At 34.5% G+C, this 19161-nt stretch overlaps 2 protein-coding genes across 3 annotated transcripts; both read left to right on the top strand.

The window, feature by feature from the left end:
• The first annotated feature begins 3882 nt into the window (after nucleotides 1-3882).
• Nucleotides 3883-5041, top strand: LOC148922999 (putative F-box protein At1g14315). The gene is made up of 2 exons (XM_089060125.1): nucleotides 3883-4236; nucleotides 4468-5041. Exons 1-2 carry the CDS (start codon nucleotides 3906-3908, stop codon nucleotides 5037-5039), a joined length of 903 nt encoding a protein of 300 aa, XP_088916251.1. The 5' UTR covers nucleotides 3883-3905; the 3' UTR covers nucleotides 5040-5041.
• Nucleotides 5042-9971: 4930 nt separating this feature from the next.
• On the top strand, nucleotides 9972-11745 carry LOC148923000 (putative F-box protein At1g46984). Of its 2 annotated transcripts, XM_089059900.1 has the most exons (2): nucleotides 9972-10645; nucleotides 10725-10902. In XM_089059900.1, exons 1-2 carry the CDS (start codon nucleotides 10025-10027, stop codon nucleotides 10776-10778), a joined length of 675 nt encoding a protein of 224 aa, XP_088916026.1. In that variant the 5' UTR covers nucleotides 9972-10024; the 3' UTR covers nucleotides 10779-10902. The 2 variants fall into 2 exon arrangements, with proteins under 2 accessions (XP_088916026.1, XP_088916025.1); XM_089059899.1 differs by having other exon boundaries at nucleotides 9972-11745.
• The last annotated feature ends 7416 nt before the right edge of the window (nucleotides 11746-19161 follow it).

Raw genomic sequence — 19161 nt, forward strand, 5'->3', positions numbered from 1 at the left:
GTTTACATGGGTGTTTTGCCATTATCATCTTGTTGTGTATGTGTCGAAGTTTTCTTTATCGTGTTGTATTTGTGTTTGCCTTATCGCGTTGGTCCGGCACACACTATATGTTAACCTGCATCTTAGTTAGATCTGGCAATTTCGCATTTAAATTTATATCAACTTTTCATGTTTTGTGTTATCCATTTCGTGCCTTGTCATAATCTCTTATCTCCGTATTCATGTTTGATACTATCTTGTTTAGATCTTGCTATCATGGAGTCGTGTCGAGGATTGTATGTGTCTTGAACTTATTTTTTATGGCTTGGGAAGTTTATTTGACTGTAAGGAATTCATGTCTGGAATGTCTTGTATAGTTTGTAATTTATGCACAATTCATGCACGATTCGCGTTGTCTAATGTATTATTGCCTAAGTCCTTACATTACATGGGTATGTATTTATGACATGTTAGATTGTTAGGATTTTGACCTTGAAAAAAATGAAACAAGCGAAAATGGAAGAAGGAAATGGGTCGATCACTTTGCTTGCATTCCGGAGGAACTACTCTTGTTGATATTAAGCCGGATTGAAGACCTAAAGCATCTGTGTAGATACTCCCTTGTCTCGAAGCGTTTTGCTTTGGCTATTTATGAATTGAGATCTGTTCATTTGACTCTTCCAAGTACACTACGCTCTACTGAATCAGCGGATGAAATCTGTGAATTTCTCCCTAAGCTGGCAGGCTTTACCAGTGAAGAAATGATTGAATTCATCAAGTCATCGCCGATTAAGGAGTTGGGGTTCTTCTCATTCCTTCAGAACTTCAAGGAACTCAGATCTATTTCGATGGACTTGACATGTCCTCGTAGCATCTGCAGTTCCTCGCATTGGAAAGTGAGGGTGAAATTCAGCAATGGTGGAGCCTTGGTGGAACTTTTTCTGGAACTACCAGCTTATGTTCCCGGGCAGGCTTCTTCATCTTCATCTGATGAGTCTTCATCCGATGGCGACGTTGCACCAGCAGACGAAGGAATGCGCAAAAACACATTGTTTCTCTTTAGATGTTGCAGTATTTGGTTACTTGTGCTATGTTTGCTCATCAAATGTAACCCTTCGCTTGCGAGTGTCACCATCACGAATCACAAGAAAGTGGGGAGGCTATTTGTGTGACTAGCCTCATTGAATCAGACAATTGCTTGGATGTGTGACTCGAAAATCCCGAAAGCAGGACACATGGTGAAAGTGGTGAATTATGGGACGTTGGATGAACTAAATCACGATTCCGGCATGTTAGATGGCGGTGATGACGTGATGTAGTGACTTGGGAGTATACTTGGGACGGAAAGGACTTGCGAGATCTGTTGTCGGAGTTTGTAGGTAAATATAAAGAATCATATCCTTACTACTGATCAGATCAGGTTTAACTATGCCGGCATCAAAAGACTCTTCTCTCTTTTAGTTTAATGTTAATTTGGGGCTTAGTTTTATATTTATCTTCATCTAGGAATGTTTCTATCTATCGTGCTTTTGCACTATTTTCGCACTATTTTGCCCCATTTTGCACTATTTGCACTATTTTCGCACTATTTTTTATTCTTATTTCGTACTCCCTCCGTCCCAAGATAAGTGACTTGTATTCCTTTTTGGGGTGTCCCACTATAAGTGACCTATTTCCATTTTTAGTAAAAAGTCATCACTCTTACTTTATTCTCCACCTACTTTATTCTCTCTCCTCTCTCATACTTTACTCTCTCCACTTTAACTTATTTAAATACAATTCCTTAAATCCCGTGCCCAAAAGAAGTAGGTCACTTATCTTGGGACGGAGGGAGTACTATTTTTGCACTAATTTGGCACCATTTTACTCTTTTATTTTATGATTTTTTTGTCATTTTAATCTTTATATTTTATTTTCTCTCTGATTCCTTCTGTCTTCCCCCATTTCCCCTCTCATCTCTTGCTATTTTCCGTTTTTCTTAATTTCATTTATTTCAAAATATAAATATTCTATTTACTCATAAAAGCTATAACTTTAATTTGATATACATTATATTAAAAATAATTGAGTAATAAAAGATTATAAACATTGAAAACATGTTAATTAAAGACAGTTTTATATAAAATTGGTGTATGTAATGGGGGACGAGGACTCATATGTTGAACAAACAGACCAAGACACATTGCTTTGGATGTTGCAGTATTTGGTTACTTGTGCTATGTGTGAATGTAAAATGTGATTAGGAAGGATTTATTTATAATGTTAGCATAAATTGGTCATATTTCTCATTTTGCTGGCTGATTCAGTTTTTTCTTGAAAACGAGTATATATGATAATAATTGCATGAAAATGATTTTTCTAAGTTGGCTTGAAAAGTTAAATACTTTGAACTGGCTTTAATTTAAGCATAATTTGAATTGTCTGTAATGGGCAATCTTCACTTCCTTATCTGTGCGGATAAGGGCAGTGTTTGCGCGCCTCTGCTGCATAATTCCCTCGGCTGCTTCAGCGAGTGATGGGGTTGAGAGCACGGGTGGTTGTGGTGGCGGTGTTGACCACGTTGTCTGTGTTGGCACTTGTTGAAGGTGGTGCATTCGGAACAACACTAAGCACTATTTGGGCAGTTGAAGTATTTTTTTGTTGGAAATTAAATGCTTTTCTTATTGTTAGACATTAGCCAATATTTAAGGAACATGAATAGCCATGAGCTACTTGAAACCTTAGACACGGACACAACTCGTATAATATATGAACACAAAAATGTAAATTAATATTATGAACTCGTATAACATATGAACACAAAAATGTAGATTAATAATATGAACTAGAACGAGATAACATTCTCAGACCCAAAACTCTCTAGCAAGACAAAGCTAGGAGTGAAAATCTTAGCATAAGTAAAGTAATGCTCTCGAGCTGCATCCTTACACATATCGACTGGTTGAATAGTTCTTGTCTTGTTGGAATGGTAGATGAGTGTCTTCTCGTCCAACATCAAAATGTCTTATTTTTGAAAGCTTTGATGGGATGAAGAAACGACAATTTAATCGGATCAAAATAAATAGTACTAAACCTATATTCTATAGTCCAAGATTCTTCGACTTGGTACTTCTTCATTAACCAGATGACAATTTCATCGTCACCCCATGTGCAATAGCTAAAACAAAGGCGGTCCCTAACTCCAACCATCACAGGAGGAAGGGAGTATAATATTTAATTTTTTTATTGAATTTGGCTTGAAAGTGTAAAATTTGAGTTATATATTGGATATAATTTAAGCATAATATTTTATTCATATTAATTGTTCCTTGGTTGGTTTTGATTTTGATTGGGATTGTGATTTTTAATCAAAGTTTTTAAACAATGTAATTGTTCCATCTCCACAATTTATTTATTTATTTTTGTGTAAATCATAAGTAATCACTCCCTTTGTCCCACTCTGTGTGGAGGATTTATGTTCTAATATAATATTTTATTTAGTGTTATTTTGTAAATGAAATCGAGATGGTAAAATAAAAGAGATGGAAAAATAAAGAAAATGATATTTTTATATTTAGAAATATATAATTTAAAATATATTTTTTGAAAAGAAAAATGATTTACTTAGAGTAAAACATGAGTAGTTTTTAAATTAGAATATAAAGAGTATGATTTCCAAATCCTTCTGATTTTATCACTGAGTGAACATTAAAATTAGTCCATAATGTACTATTTTATTTTTACCCTTCTAGGGACCTGAATTAGAAAAAATATAATATATATAAAAAAATGGAAAACATCAAAATAACTACTCATTTTCCAATGAACTTAAATAAACAAAGGAAAAATAATTGCGTTACTATTACTTTATAAATACATAAAATATTCACCAAAGCCTTCATTTCCATTTTATAGCCCCAATTCCCAGCTCTGCATCTTCTTCCGTAATGGAGCGTGATTTCTTCGGAGATCTACCGTCAGAAATCACGACTAACATCCTCTCACGTCTGCCCATCCGAAGCCTCGCAATCAGCAAGTCCGTTTGCAAACCATGGCTCAATTTTATCGATTCCCACACATCCGAAATCAAAACCCCACCCGCCCTAGCTCTCCTGAAGCTGAAGGAGAATGAGAGGGACTCAACTCAGTGCTCGATTTTCGAAATTGAAGACGAAGAAGAAGACGAAGACGAAGTCGATGCGGAGAAGAGCCATGATCGTCACTACATTCCGCTCACGGATTTCGATCTCCCTCGCCGAAACAGTGGAACAACAGAAGGTATGACTGCTAATGGATTGACTCTTCTCAACGAACTATCAAGAGAATGTAATCCTCTTTACATATGCAATCCGATAACTCGTGAATATACGGAGCTCTGTTGCCCCGAGGACTACAGCCTGGATCATTCGTTGCGTTTTGGATTTGGTGTGAGCAAAATAAGTGGGCAATATAAGGTCGTCTGCATCATTAAGGGCACCGACTCCCGTTATGTATACACCCTCGGAACAGGAACATGGAGGCGTGTTGAAGCTGGGGCTGCTTCTGGTTTCAACTTTTTTTGTGATCTAACCGTTGAATGTAATGGAAACATTTACTGGAAAGTATATGATTTGTGTGATAACATGTGGATTTGCGGTTTTGATGTTGAAACAGAATGTTTTAGAATCTTCTCCATTCCTCCCATGAGAGATCGATATCGAGATTGGTTTTTGTGTGTTTTAAGGGACCGCCTCTGTTATTGTATCCCATATGAGAATGACATTGTCCTCTGGATGATGAAGGAATACCAAGTCGAGGATTCTTGGACCATAGAGTACAAGTTGAGTACTATGGGTTTTGATTTTGATTGGGAATTGGATTTTGATTATGACTATGTTTTCCCGATTAAACTTTTTAAAGATGGTGATATTTTGATGTTGCTGAACGATAAACGTCTCATCTACTACTCCAACAAGACAAGAACGTTTCAACAAGTTGGTATGTTTAGGGATAGATCTGTGCTTCAACTCAACGCCCTGATTTTCACTCCTAGACTTTTCTCACTCAAGAATTTCGGATTCGAGAATGTGATCTCGTTTTAGTTCATAATATTAGTCTACATTTGTTTGTTCGGGTTCGAAGGTTTGTTTGCTGTGTAGTGTTCGGAATCTAAGGTTTGTTTGTCATGTATTGTTCGGGTTCTAAGGTTTCTTTATCGTGTAGTGTTCGTGTTTGGTCTTATCGTGTCAATACCGACATACACACTATGTTAGGCCTAGCTAGCATATATATTTTGGATGTTGACATATTGCTCTAGTTCATGATGTAAGTCTACATTTGTGTTTTGTCGTTATCCAGTTGTATTCGTGTAGAAGTTTTCTTTATCGTGTGGTCTATGTGTTTAGGTATACTAGGCACGCCTGGTATGTCAAGCCCAGCATGTGTATATATTGTTGGTTGTTGCCTATGATCTTATTCTAGTTGTTGCCTATAATCTCATTCTAGTTCATAATATTAATCAACATTTTGCTATGGAGTCGAACCAACACATATCAAATCACATTATTATTGCGTTTGTTCGTGTTTGTGTTGAAGGATTTCTTATCGTGTCGTGTTTGGGTTCTACTTTTTTTTGTTGTGTTGTTATCCTGTCGGTCTCGTACATATATTGTGGGTTATTGTCTATGAATAGAAATGGGCGTACATAAGAATATAATTAGAAACATAACTTTGCTACAACGAGTTTAAGTTTTGGCGTTTCACACATACCTAGTGTTTAAAAAACCAGACTACACATTCTCTAGTCCTCATGTGCATGTGGTAGTTGGTGAGGGTGGTGTGACTGTTTTGAGGGACCGTCTATATTATCCTTACATGACTTGTGACAAAGCATTTGTCATGTGGATGATGAAGGAATACCAAGTCGAGGAGTCTGGGACCATAGAGTACAAGATAAGTATTAGATTTTTATTTTAATCGTATTCTTGATCCAATTAAAATTTTCAATGATGGAAACATGTTGATGTTGTCGAATGGAAATCGGTACATAGCAAGATTGCATAGGCTCATGTACTACTCCAACAAGACAAGAACTATACAACACGTCGGTATGTTTAAGGATGCAGTTGCGAGTTACTTTACTGCCTTGATCTTCACACCTAGCTTTTTCTCACTCGAGAATTTTGGATTCGAGAATGTGATCTCATTTTAGTTCTTAAAATTTTAGTCTACATTTGTGTGTTTGTGCTGATACATGTTTGTGTCTAAGGGTTGTTTGTCGTGTAGTTTTTGGGTTCTAAGGTATCGTTGACATCTAGTGTTTGGTTTTTCACTTATTCTATCCACCCGATGTCCATACACTAGTATATGCAGTTTTGGAGGTTGTCTATAATCTCATTGTATTTCATAAACGTAATCTAAATGAACATGAAAAAATGAAGAAACGAAGAAAGAAAAATGATGTAACTGTTGAAGGATCTAAATTGATAATTTCTTCATAAAGGCTATGAAAAGATGATTTCAGATACCTGCTTCCCTGTAAGATTAAATTTTGAATATGGTTCCTAAATTCAAATGAAATTTAGAAAATTCAAGAGCTATTTCTCCGTTATCGAAAATTAAATACTTCATTGTTTTTTGAATTTCTTTTGTCTATGTTAGATGGTACATAGAAGATTGAATTTGCTAGCAAGATATAATATCAAGAATCCATTTGGCTATAAATGCAATATTCAATTCTAACCATTTTCATATAGTAAAAGGTGATTACATCTATTTAGATATAAATGTGAAAAATAAATTTTGATGAAGGAATACCGCGTCAAGGACTTGAACCATCAAAGTTTTCGAAAATGGCGATATTCTGATGTTTATGGAAGAGAAGTGCATCATCTACTTCACCAACAAGACTATGCTTACGGATGGAACTTCAGAGGATGACATTGCCTCTTCAATGATTCATACTCCTAGCCTTTTCTTACTTAAGAATTTTGGAGTTGAGAATGTGATCTCTTTCTAATTCATAATGTTTGTCTACATCATGTGTTTTATCGCTATATGGTTGTCTGTGCCAAAGGTTTATTTATCGTGAGTGCATTGTGTTGACACATCAAGAGCTAATTTGATGAATTCTTCAGTTATTATGTACTCAATGGGTTAAATTTCTGTAAACCGTTGTAGATGATTTGGTTCAAGTTTCAATCCTCCATATATTTGGTTGGGGTTTTGATATTTGAGCGACTTTCTTACACATGGGAATATGAATTTCTCATCATTTGGTTGATGAAGGAATATCAAGTCGAGGAATTTTGGACAATAAATAGAATGCAAGTTGAGTGCTTTGTCCATGATTTTGGTTTGAAATGTCATTTGAATTCAAATTTAAAAATACAAAAATTAAAAAATACATATTAAAAAAAAAAAGTGAAGAGAAGAAGCCCAAATTCTTATTCACACAACGCAGCAGCTACTTCTTCCATCTCCACCATTAATATATCGAGCTCATCAAACTAATGGATTGCTTCTTCTATACTGATCGGTGGTGCGTCATAGTCACATGTGCAATCCGATCACTCGTGAATATATCGAGCTTTGATGCCCTGTTAAATTGATCTCAGCTTATGTGATGTGTTTTGGATTTGGTGTAAGCAAAATAGGTGCGTCATTTTCAGTTACAGGAACGTGGAGGCGCGTTGATCCCGGCCCTACTTCTGCATGCACATTCTATTTGCATGTATACATGGCAACCTCCACTGGACAGTATATGATTCCGCCCGAATCTTTCGGATTTGTGCTTTTGATCTCGAAACAGAATGTTTTAGCCTCTTCTCTGCTCCAGCATTAGATCAACTTGCTGTGGATGTGCAGTTGAATGTTTGGAGGGACTGCCTCTGTTTGTCTTATAGATTGGACGATAAAGTTGTCATCTGGTTGATGAAAGAATACCAAATCGAGGAATCTTGGATCATAAAATACCAAATTAGTATTGATTTTGATTATGGTTCTGGTGTTAATATGATTTGTGTTTATCCAATCAAAATTTTGAAAAATGGCGATGTTTTCCTTATATGGAAGAGACGTGCTTCATCTACTACTCCAACAAGACGAGAACTATTCAACTATTCAGTTTGCTTGCGGATGCAACTTCGGAGGATGACATTGCCTCTTTCACGATTTACATCTGTTGTGGATTATGGTCATGCACAGCACCTGATGGTGCATGGGAGCAAGGTGGAGCTGCAGCATATGGAATCAAGACTTAGGCTCACTTTTGAGCTGGCATCTAGCCGTTAGTAGTTAGTTGCTCTAGTTTGTTGTAACTGATTGAGTGTAGCTCTCATACACTCTTGTTTTGCTAGAGTATAAGTAGTGTAAATAGCTTTGTGCAGAAGCAGTTCCGCAGTTGTAACTTCATTCTCGTTCACTCAATAAGAAGTTCACTTACTCTGCAACATCTCTTCTTCTTCAACCTTACTTTCACACTTAGCTCAGCTTTCATGTTCGATTGCTTCTCTGATTTCAACAACATCCCTAGCCTTTTCTCACTCAAGAATTTTGGAGTCGAGAATGTGATCTCGTTCTAGTTCATAATGTTCGTCTAAATGTGTTTTGTCGTTATATGGTTGTGTCTGTGTTGAAGTATCTTTATTGTGATGTGTGTTGTGTCGACCCGGCCAGCCTAGCTACTACCTAGTATATGTATCTAATTCATTACCCTTTACCCACTGTTAAGAGCAATGTAGATTTTCAGTTAAAATGTCTAATTATGAATTGTGCCTCCATTTGTGTGATTCTTCGATTTCTTTAGGATCATGGCCATCGAACGGCCCCTGGCACCTAGGGCTGACGCGGAGGGATCTGTTAGTAAACTGATTTTAGTGTCTTGTAGATTAACTACGGAGGAAAACAGAGAAAAACATTAAACATGTCTTCCTTTGATTAGGTCGTAAAACAGATTAGACATTTGTATCTTACTTTTTTCTCTTTTATTGTCATAATTTGTTGATTTTAGTTTATGTTTTTAATGAAATAGGGGTGGAAAAAGGTAAATTTGAAATGGGAAGAGAGCCCGGATGGTTAAATGGGAAGCCCCCAGATCAAGGATGGATCAAACTCAACACTGAATTAAGTGGAGGTGGATTAATCTGAGGTCGTGATGGTGCTCTCACAATGAAATATAGGATCCATTTACTAAAAATGGAAAGTTTTTCTATTCTTGAATATTCCCTCGTCTCAGATTTGTAGTAACATTTTGCCATAAAAGTTCATCCCACATTTGGAGTAACATTTAGAATTTACCATATTTGCACATAAAATTTTACCCCATTATTCACTAAAATTACACCGAAATGTCATTATCTATATTAAAATAAATTAAAACAAAAATAAAAAACCAAAAAGTCAAAGAGGGACTCACCTTCAACCAACTCACTTCATTTATTACACACTCTATCATCTCACTTCATTTATTACACACTCCATCATCTCACCCCACCATCTTATTTCATTTATTACACACTTCACCTCTCACTTCATTAATTACACATTCTACCAATTCCTTAAAACCCTTGGGACGGATGGAGTAACAAATTAATAAGTAAAAGTTTCTACTCCCTTCGTCCCTAAAATTTTGTCACTTATTTCCTTTTTTGTCCGTCGCTAAAAATTTGTCACCTTTCACTTCTAACATTTTTGGCAGTAGATCCCATATTCCACTAACTTATTTCCACTCACATTTTATTATAAAACTAATATATAAAAGTAGGACTCATATGCCACAACTTTTCAACCCACTTTCTACTACATTTATTAAAACTCGTGCCGGGTCAAATGGGGATAAATTATGGGGGACGGAGTGAGTGTTTCTTAGGAAATGAAGAAAGTATTTAAGTCCAAATTTGTCATGTACATTTCGTGAAAAAAGTTGCTTTATTAGTTGAGACATGCATTAACTATTTTCCGCACTGTACTCATTTAACATAAACTTTATGAGAAAATATTTAAATATTTAAGTAAAACTAAACCTTATGAAAAGCCCCAAATTGCTGCTCTGCCCTCTTTTCTTTCTTCTTCTTCATCAGTGTGATTGATGAGTCCATTAATGGAGCGTGATTTCTTCGGTGATCTGCCGTCAGAAATCACCACCAACATCCTCTCACGTCTGCCCATCCGAAGCCTCGCAATCAGCAAGTCCATTTGCAAACTATGGCTCAATCTAATCGATTCCGACGATTTCCACAAATCCGAAATCAAAACCCCACCCGCCCTAGCTCTCCTGATGCCTAATAAAGACTCAAAGCGGTGCACGATTTTCGAAATTGAAGACGATGCGGAGAAGAGCCATGATCTTCACTACATTCCGCTCATGGATTTGGAGATCCTTCACGGAAATAGAGAAAATATGGAAGGTATCACTGATGGTGGATTGCTTCTTCTGAACTCACCATCCACAAAGGGTATTTCTGTTTACATATGCAATCCGATAACTCGTGAATATACGGAGCTCTGTTGCCCCGAGGACTACAGCCCGGATCATGTGTTCAATTTTGGATTTGGTGCGAGCAAAATAAGTGGGCAATATAAGGTGCTCGGTATCAATACGCTCCGTGGCTCCGACTCTGAACATCGCGTGTACACCCTCGGAACAGGAATATGGAGGCATGTTGAAGCCGGCGTTGCTTCTGGTTTCGGATTTCATGGTCGAAACGTGGTATGTAATGGCAACCTCCATTGGATAGTATGTGATTGGAGTTATAACATGTCGATTTGTGGTTTTGATGTTGAAACAGAATGTTTTAGAATCTTCTCTGTTCCTCCGGGAGGAAATAATCTGTCTGTTTTGAGGGATTGCCTCTGTTGTTCTTACACACGCGACAATGAACTTGTCATCTGGATGATGAAGGAATACCAAGCCGAAGATTCTTGGACCATAGAGTACAAGTTGAGTACTATTGTTTCTGATTTTGATAGGGATTTGATGTGTGTTGATCCAATTATACATTTCAAAGATGGTGACTTTTTGATGTTGCTGAACGAAGATCGTCTCATCTACTACTCTAACAACACAAGAACTTTTCAACAAGTCGCTATGTTTAGGGATGCAGCTGCGAAGGATTACATTCGTGCGCTAATTTTCACTCCTAGCCTTTTCTCAATCAAGAATTTTGGATTTGAGAATGTGATCTCGTTTTAGTTCGTAGTATTGGTCTACATTTGTGTGTTTGGGTTCTAAGATTTGTTTGTTGTGTAGTGTTCGGAACCTAAGGTTTGTTTGTCATGTAGTGTTCGGGTTCTAAGGTTTCTTTGTCGTGTGGTGTTCGTGTTTGGTCTTATCGTGTCGACCCAACATACAGACTATATGCTAGGCCTAGCTACTATACATATTTTGGGATGTTGTCTATATATTGTGTATGGTTCTAAAGATGTCTATTATGAAGATATAGATTCAATGATTATGAGGATAATATCAAGAAACTATTTTACTATAAATACAATATTCAATTCTAACCATTTTCATATAGTAAAAAATGATTACGTTTAAGTAGATATAAATGAGAAAAATAAATTTTGACTACATATTTCAAACTAATGCTTTATCAGATGGAGCCGGTCTATCTCTCACTACCATCAGCACATAGTGATCGATATTCCTTAGGGAAACTCAGAATCAATGGCTAATGGATTGCTTCTTCTGTACTTAGAATTAGCTTATTTTGAAATGCTATGTATGCAATCCTCTCTCTCGTGTCTCGTCAATATAAGATGGTCTGTATCAATCGGTCCAATCGATCTAACTCTGGTTATCATGTACACCCTCGGAACAGGAACATTGAGGCGCCTTCAAGCTGGTACTGCTTCTGGTTACAGATTATGTTTAGGTGGATTCATTGTATGTGTTGGATAAAAGGATCGGTAAAGAGGTTCTGTATACATTGTACATGGAGTACTATTATATAGGACTAGGGATTGCTCTACAAGGTAAACCTAATTAACATAATTACAAAGATTGCATATCTCTTATACTTGGTAAAGAAATAATCTGCGCATATCTTCCTCCTGATACGGTGTAATCTTCTCCAACAGTTGGCAACCTCCATTGGATGACGGTATATGATTTGATTCGGAGATGTGGTTTTGATCTTGAAATGGAATGTTTTAGCATCTTTTCTACTCATCCTGTGGAAATTTGAGTAGAGAAGTTGAAAGTTTTGATGGGTTGCTTGTGTATGTCCAAAAAATTTATACCAGTCATACTTTATGATCAAAACATTTATTTCTAAATTATTTGATATCTTGTTTAATCATTATATTTGTGTCTATACAACATGTTCATAACTAAGAGGATTAAAGAGATTGTTAGAATTTTCAACCGTAAGACTATTAATCATATCTCTGAATCGAAAATCCTAAATCTGCCACTGCTACTAGTTCGTTAATCTACATAATGTTTGTGTCCAAAATTATCTTATTGTGTAGTGTTTGTGTTTGGCCTTATCATGATTTGTTGTAAGCTGTGACCATATTATACGATATTCCTTAATTTAATGGATTTCTATATTATACGTACGGATTTCCTAAATTTTAGTGATTAATTTTTCTTAATTTAAGGAATTTGGTCTTTTATATTTTCAACGTAATTTCTTTATATTTTTCTTAATTTAAGGAATTTGGTTTTTTATATTTCCTAAACAGACTACAAAATTGTATTTTGCTCTTTTCTTCTATTGTGATTTGTGAAAATTTCTTAATTTATTTTGTGTTCGTGATAGAATAGAATGAAAAGGGTTGGTAAAAGGACATTTGAAAAAAGAAGCGCCATTAATCGTATTGTTGAACATGACATGAGTCAATGTTATTATTATTTTGAGACAGTGAAAGGAAGAGAATTTATAGTCATTGCTTACTTGCGAAAGCAAGTTAATTCAAGAAAACAAATGTATAAAATAGACTAATATTATGAACTAAAACGAGATAACATTCTCAATTCCGAAACTCTTGAATGAGAAAAGACTAGGAGTGAAAATCATGGCATAGGTAAAGTATTCCTCTATAGCTGCATCCTTTAACATACCGACTTGTTTAATAGTTCTTGTCTTGTTGGAATAGTAGATGAGCCTACTCTTGTTCAACATCAATATGTCACCATCTTTGAAACTTTGATAGGATGAACTATCGGCCTATTACTCGGAGGAATATCACTAATACTTAACGTGTATTCTATAGTCCAAAATTCTTCGACTCGGTATTTCTTAATCAACCAAATGACAATTTTATCGGGATATGTGTAACAAATACAGAGGCAGTCCCTCAAAACAGACAACATCTCAACACACAAGTTCTCATGTTCAGCTATCATAGGAGCAGTCAAGATACTGAAACATTCGGTTTCAATATCAAAACCACAAATTCTTACGGGATGAATCGAATTATTTTCAATCCAATGGAGATTTCCATTACATATAATGCATCCACTGCGACATAATTAGAAACCAGAAGCAGATCTTGTAAAATGAAAATATATAAATTTTAAGTATTATTTAAACTCCATAATTCGAAATTTTATTAATGGCCTAAATCTTGTACGCTACTCTACCGCTTGTACTAAAAGGAAAGATTTAAACTTAGGAAAGATACCCATAAGAAAAGATCCTATGTATCAAGCTAGAAAATCACTCTTTTTAATTTAGCTCTTGTTTTATATTTTTGCAATTTTATAAAGGAAAAATAGATTCTTTAACAAAAAAAATGTTATCATCATTAAAAGATATATTAAAGCCCTAATCTATGTATAATCTATACAATATATAAAATGAGAATTTTGGGGGTGTTTAGGGACATAAGAGGAAATTTAGGGATATTTAGTCAAATGGCCATTTAAAATAGATATTAAATGAATTAAAAATATATAAAACGTGTGATTAAGTGTTAGTTGATTATTTAATTTCCATAGTTAGTGATTAGTTGTATAGTTAGTGGTAATGTTGCACTTAATACGTTCTCTTTAATAAAAAGAGGAGTTACATTCCAATTATGCCATTTTAATTCTTTCAATGGTCTGTCTTATAACTTCCACCATCTTAATTTTGTAATTTATGTCGTGTTAATTCCATGACTCCTTATGTTCTCATTTTGTGACTATAAATGACATAGAATTGTAGATGAAACTACACAACTACAAAAGTATTTTCCCTTTTCTCAAACTCTCTACATTTTTAGTGTGTATTTTTAGGAGTAGGACTTATGTATAATGTCTTTATACTTCTTGAAAACAAAACCTAATTGGTTTTCTAACTCTTAAATATATTTCATGCTTTATAATGATGCAGGATTTCAAGATTGGAGGGTTACAATTTATACTCTTCAGCTGTGCTCCCAAACACAGTTTTGAGTACTAGAGTGCTAGAGAAAGAACAAATAATTTCGTACTTTATAGCAGGCGGGGTGACCCTCTTTGCTGCGGCCGTGCATGAACACGGCTTTTCAAATTCTTCTTTGTTCTCTTTGCAGGTCTTTATGGTGGAAGTGATTTATGTTTTGAAGTGTCGAGTTTAATTATGTATTTTTTTTTTCCTTTTCTTCATGTACTATTGTGAAGTGTCGAATGTATAATTTTTTCATGTAGCGCTCCATATGAATATTAGGTTCATGGCAACTCTTATTCATTTGTCTTTCCTGGACGTGGTATGGGTGGTAGCAGCTATACGGGAAGTAGGCGATGGGGGAATAATATTAGGGTATGCAACCATTTTTTTTTCCGGCTAAATGCATGCATATCGGTTGTATATTCCATGCTATTTTGCTGTATTTTTATTGATGATTTTGATCTGTATTTTTGTTGATGATTTTGATCGATTTGGCTATCTTCTAATATATATTTATACATTATTTTTACATGTGTTCGTGATTAATTTTTTGTAGTATAGAACTAAAAGTGATTTAAATGATATGTGATTTGTGTGCAATTTTTAGTTTATAAAACTTACTTGGTTATATGAGTTTAGAATTTAAAATAATAATATTGTTTCTCATTCGGTATATGTGTTATTTTTATTTCTTTGTTTGATTTTACATTTTTTTAATATTTTTTTTATTATATATTTATGATTTCAGAATTCATGCAATGATATTTTTATGAATTTATAAAATTATTTTACAGTATAAAATAAGTTTAAATAAAATAGAATGGGTCGTGCATCACACGTGGGTGATACTAGTAATCTATACATATAAAGGGGAGTTTTGGAAATATTTACAAGAATGTCATTTTAAAGGAAAATTATAATTGAAATAAAATTATTTTTTATTACACAATTTATACGTCTTTAACAACCGGTTTGTAATTAACTGCTCAAATAAGATTATAATACATTTAATGAAATTAAAACCGTAAATTCCCATTATTATTTATTACAATTATTTTTTACTCCTAATGAATTTGTAACAGCAGGCAGTTTTGCACAATGGCTTTTCATATTTTGCATTAAATTAGGTTTCAGCAATGCAATGAATGATTTGTTAAGGGAAGTTCAAAGATTACGAAAAAAGGAAATGAAAAGGTTTTGAAAGATGTTCACGACACTCTATTTGAAATATAAATATGGATTATAACATATGGATACCATAATTCGAAGTGGAGGCACACCCGTCAAAAGAAATGGTCTACTTCAAATTTAGAAAGCCTCTCATGGTCTGAATTTGCACAGATCTCTGTCCACTTTTATTGGGTTTCAACAGAAAGTTTGATGATCGACACACTGTCTTAGCTCCAGCTCAATCTACCGTGATTGGTCCAGCACATCAAATGAATCCTAGTTGGAGAGGTGACGTGGAATGTGCTACATAATGCTATGGAGCGGTTTGTCACGTCGCATCAGTTTGTCACGGTGCAACACGTTCATACCACTTACCCACTTCATGTAACTGATTGTTTAGTGCATAGCTAGACCTGTTCTAGATTCTATATATATCTCTGTAAAGATTTGGGTTAATTCATGGAATGAAAAACAAATTATCTCTATCAAGTTTTGTTATGACTTATTTTCCATATTTCAATTTCTGCTCATTTTCTCACAATCCGAACATCACACAATCCACAAGAATCTAGAGATGACCTTCGAGGAAAGTACTAGACCAGTCATGAATAGGATGAGTTAGACGTCGGATACCTCTTTCCAGGGGCGGATGGAGGGTGGGGCCAGGGGGCCCCATGATCCCCCCACTAATTTTTTTAAAAACCTAGGGGTATTTTAGTAATTTCACACTAATTATAATTATAACATATATAATATTAAAGATAGATTTCAGCAAAATTATACTCCATAAATCGTTTCCTCTTAATTAGTTTTCTCCTTCTGCCGCAGTTCTACTCCTTCTGCAGCGTAATCTGAAATCTAGTTATCTAAAACTAGGTATGTTTTGAAACTCAAATATAATTCAATTGATTTTTCTATATATGTTGTTTTTAGTTTGGAATAGCTATGTAAATTGAGACCTAAATAATCACATTCAAGCTCTAAATTGGTACACATAAATTTCAAATGGCGAGAAAGAAGATAGCTTATGTAATTCAATGGCTACGGCGGTTCTGTGTTGAAATTCTTTAACCCCTATTCTTAATTTGATGTGTATGTATTAATAGTTTTACACTATTTGATTTGTGACAGCAACATTTTAGATTTGAGCATATTGTATATTTTGTTTACTCTTATATTCTTTTAGTTGTGAAGCATAAGATGAACTTTATCTTTTTTTGTGTATGATTTATATTTTGCAAACTTAATCAGTGTTGACTATTTTTGTAGGTATATGGATCGTTATTTCAAGAAACTTTCTTCCGTTGATTCTTCATCAGTTGAATGGTTGCTTAGTTCCTTATATGGAAAAGGATGTGTTTGTTAAAGTTACCAATGAAACAATTATTTAGCGATTTCAGAAAATGAAGAATAGAAGACAAATATTATAATGTGATTACATTTAACTTTTATATTTTGAACCTTATAATTTAATTTATGTATTGTAATTTTTTTTAAGTTTAAATTTGGACCCCCATGATGAAATTTCTGGCTCCGCCACTGCCTCTTTCCATCGGCTGAAACAGAAATAAGAGCGATGATCGGAACCAGCGAGCCCCGTTTAGTCCTAAAATTTCGTGTATATAATGAAAAGGGAAAGAGAAGAGAGATATTTACCTTGAACAAATGCAGTAGAATTCTTAGCGCATTATTTTAAAAATGATTTTGTTAATGAATTTCATGATTTAAAAATGATTTTGTTAATGAATTTCATGATTTACGGCAGTTATGTATATGGAGGAATCAATGAAAGGGTTGGCAGTAACATATACGAATGATATTAAAGGATTGTGTGTCAATACATTTAGTGGGTTAGGGGACAGATTAGAGAAGAGAGAGGGAAACAAATATCATTGGGCAAGAATAAGTAGACATTGTTTGGCAAAAAATTGGTCTAATGAAATGATAGTGATAGCTTCCCAAAGAAGATCACTTACACACCATTGAATCTGCATTCTTTTGGTACTGCTTTCTGACATTAATTGGATTTTGATTGCAGCAGCTCTTGAAATCCGGCGACAGCTCCGACGACGGACAACGTGCGTGGCGAGGCTGAGGGAGGAGGGGTGGTGGCGGCAAGGCGGCGGCTGGCCGAGAAAAAATGAGGGGTCCAGTGCGAGAGAGATGGGGACGAAAGGTGAGAAGAGGAAGTAGAGAGAGATGTACTGCAACGGTCTCCCTTTTATGGCATCTCTAACCGCCACTTCAAAGATCCGATCTTTACCGACGGTAACGGCAGCATGGCGGCATATGCGTGAAACGAGAGACAGGGCACCCGGGTGAGGCGGGTAAGGCAGAGCAGCGCCGCGGGTGAGGAAGGCGCAGCAGGACGAGCGGCGAGGCGGTGTGGAAGGAGAGCCGGCGAAGAAGAAGTAGCGGTGTTCTGGCAGGAGATGATTTCCACCGCCGATTGGGAGGAGGGAGGAAGAGACTTTGAGAGAGATGGAGGCATGTATGTTGCTTTAGGGTTTGATTAATTCGATGTATATTGTTTGGGCTTTAGTTTAATATTTAGTGGGGCTTTTAGTATTTTTTTTTTTACTCAATATAATCTGGATTTTAAGTAATGAATTATGCACTAAATTTTTAGTACTGGACAGCCTTTTTAATTAAATAGAATTTTACTTGAAGGGAGAGGAAGAGAGGAGGCGTGAGACAGAGAATACAGGAGACGCCTTTTTCATTAGGGTTTCTAGGGCCCATTATGTGTTATTTGGAATTTATATTTTATTTTATTAATTTATGAATTTCAACAATGGGAGGAGAGAGGATGAGGCGTTTTTCATGTAGTGTTTATATAGTGTAATTCATGTGTTATTTGAGATTTATATTTTACTTTCATTAATTTATTGATTAGTTAATTGTTAGTATACCAATTTACTATACTAAATTATTTGGATCCAAAAAATTCAGAATCTTATACTGAATTCGTATTGTAAAATTTTATTTAATTATATATATATAAAATTGTATAAATGATAAAAAAAATAATTAAAAGATTTCGAATTGAACATAGCACGTAATTATTTTTTTCAACTAATAATAATTTGAATAGAAGAAAATATATAGTACAAAAATCTATAATTAATTTTTTTTAAAAATTTGAATAGAGTTCTAAAAATGAGAGCTATATTATTATGTTTTAAAAACAAGGTTTAATATGGACTACTAATTTATTGTTCTTTGTATAATATATATTGTCCAAATTATTATTTTTAATTAAGTAATTAAATTTATATATTAATTAATTTTTCTTTAATTTGATTTATTCTACTACTAGATAAGATATTTTTGTTTATGACTTTGAGTTTCATTTCTTTTTTATAATTTTCAAAATATTATCATGTACTGTTGAATTTAATTTTGATGAAAATGCATTTATTAATTATGATTTTATTTTATTCGTTTTATCATGTCTACTTCTAAAAAAATATATTTTTAGTTATAAACAATTATGTTGCAATTCCAAAACTAATGAAGTACTGGTTTGTTATTGTTTTTCTTATTTTTTGTTTGCATTTATGAATACTTATGTTTTGATAATCGAAACTGATGAACTATTTATACGTTCAAATAGTTTGCTTTTTTTTCATTTGTAAATAGTAGTATTACATTTTTCTTTATTTGTATGTCTTATTCTATTTCATCCACACAT

Source organism: Salvia hispanica, chromosome 6, assembly GCF_029641045.1.
Source record: "Salvia hispanica isolate PSC_SH4W2 chromosome 6, Shi_PSC_v1, whole genome shotgun sequence".
In the NCBI taxonomy this organism is placed as follows: domain Eukaryota; kingdom Viridiplantae; phylum Streptophyta; class Magnoliopsida; order Lamiales; family Lamiaceae; genus Salvia; species Salvia hispanica.

Coding starts and splice junctions, on each gene's coding strand:
- LOC148923000 (XM_089059899.1), top strand. CDS start 10,025: ATGAGTCCATTAATGGAGCGTGATTTCTTCGGTGATCTGCCGTCAGAA.
- LOC148922999 (XM_089060125.1), top strand. CDS start 3,906: ATGGAGCGTGATTTCTTCGGAGATCTACCGTCAGAAATCACGACTAAC. Junction 4,237..4,467: donor AAACAGTGGAACAACAGAAG/GTATGACTGCTA, acceptor CCCTCGGAACAG/GAACATGGAGGCGTGTTGAA.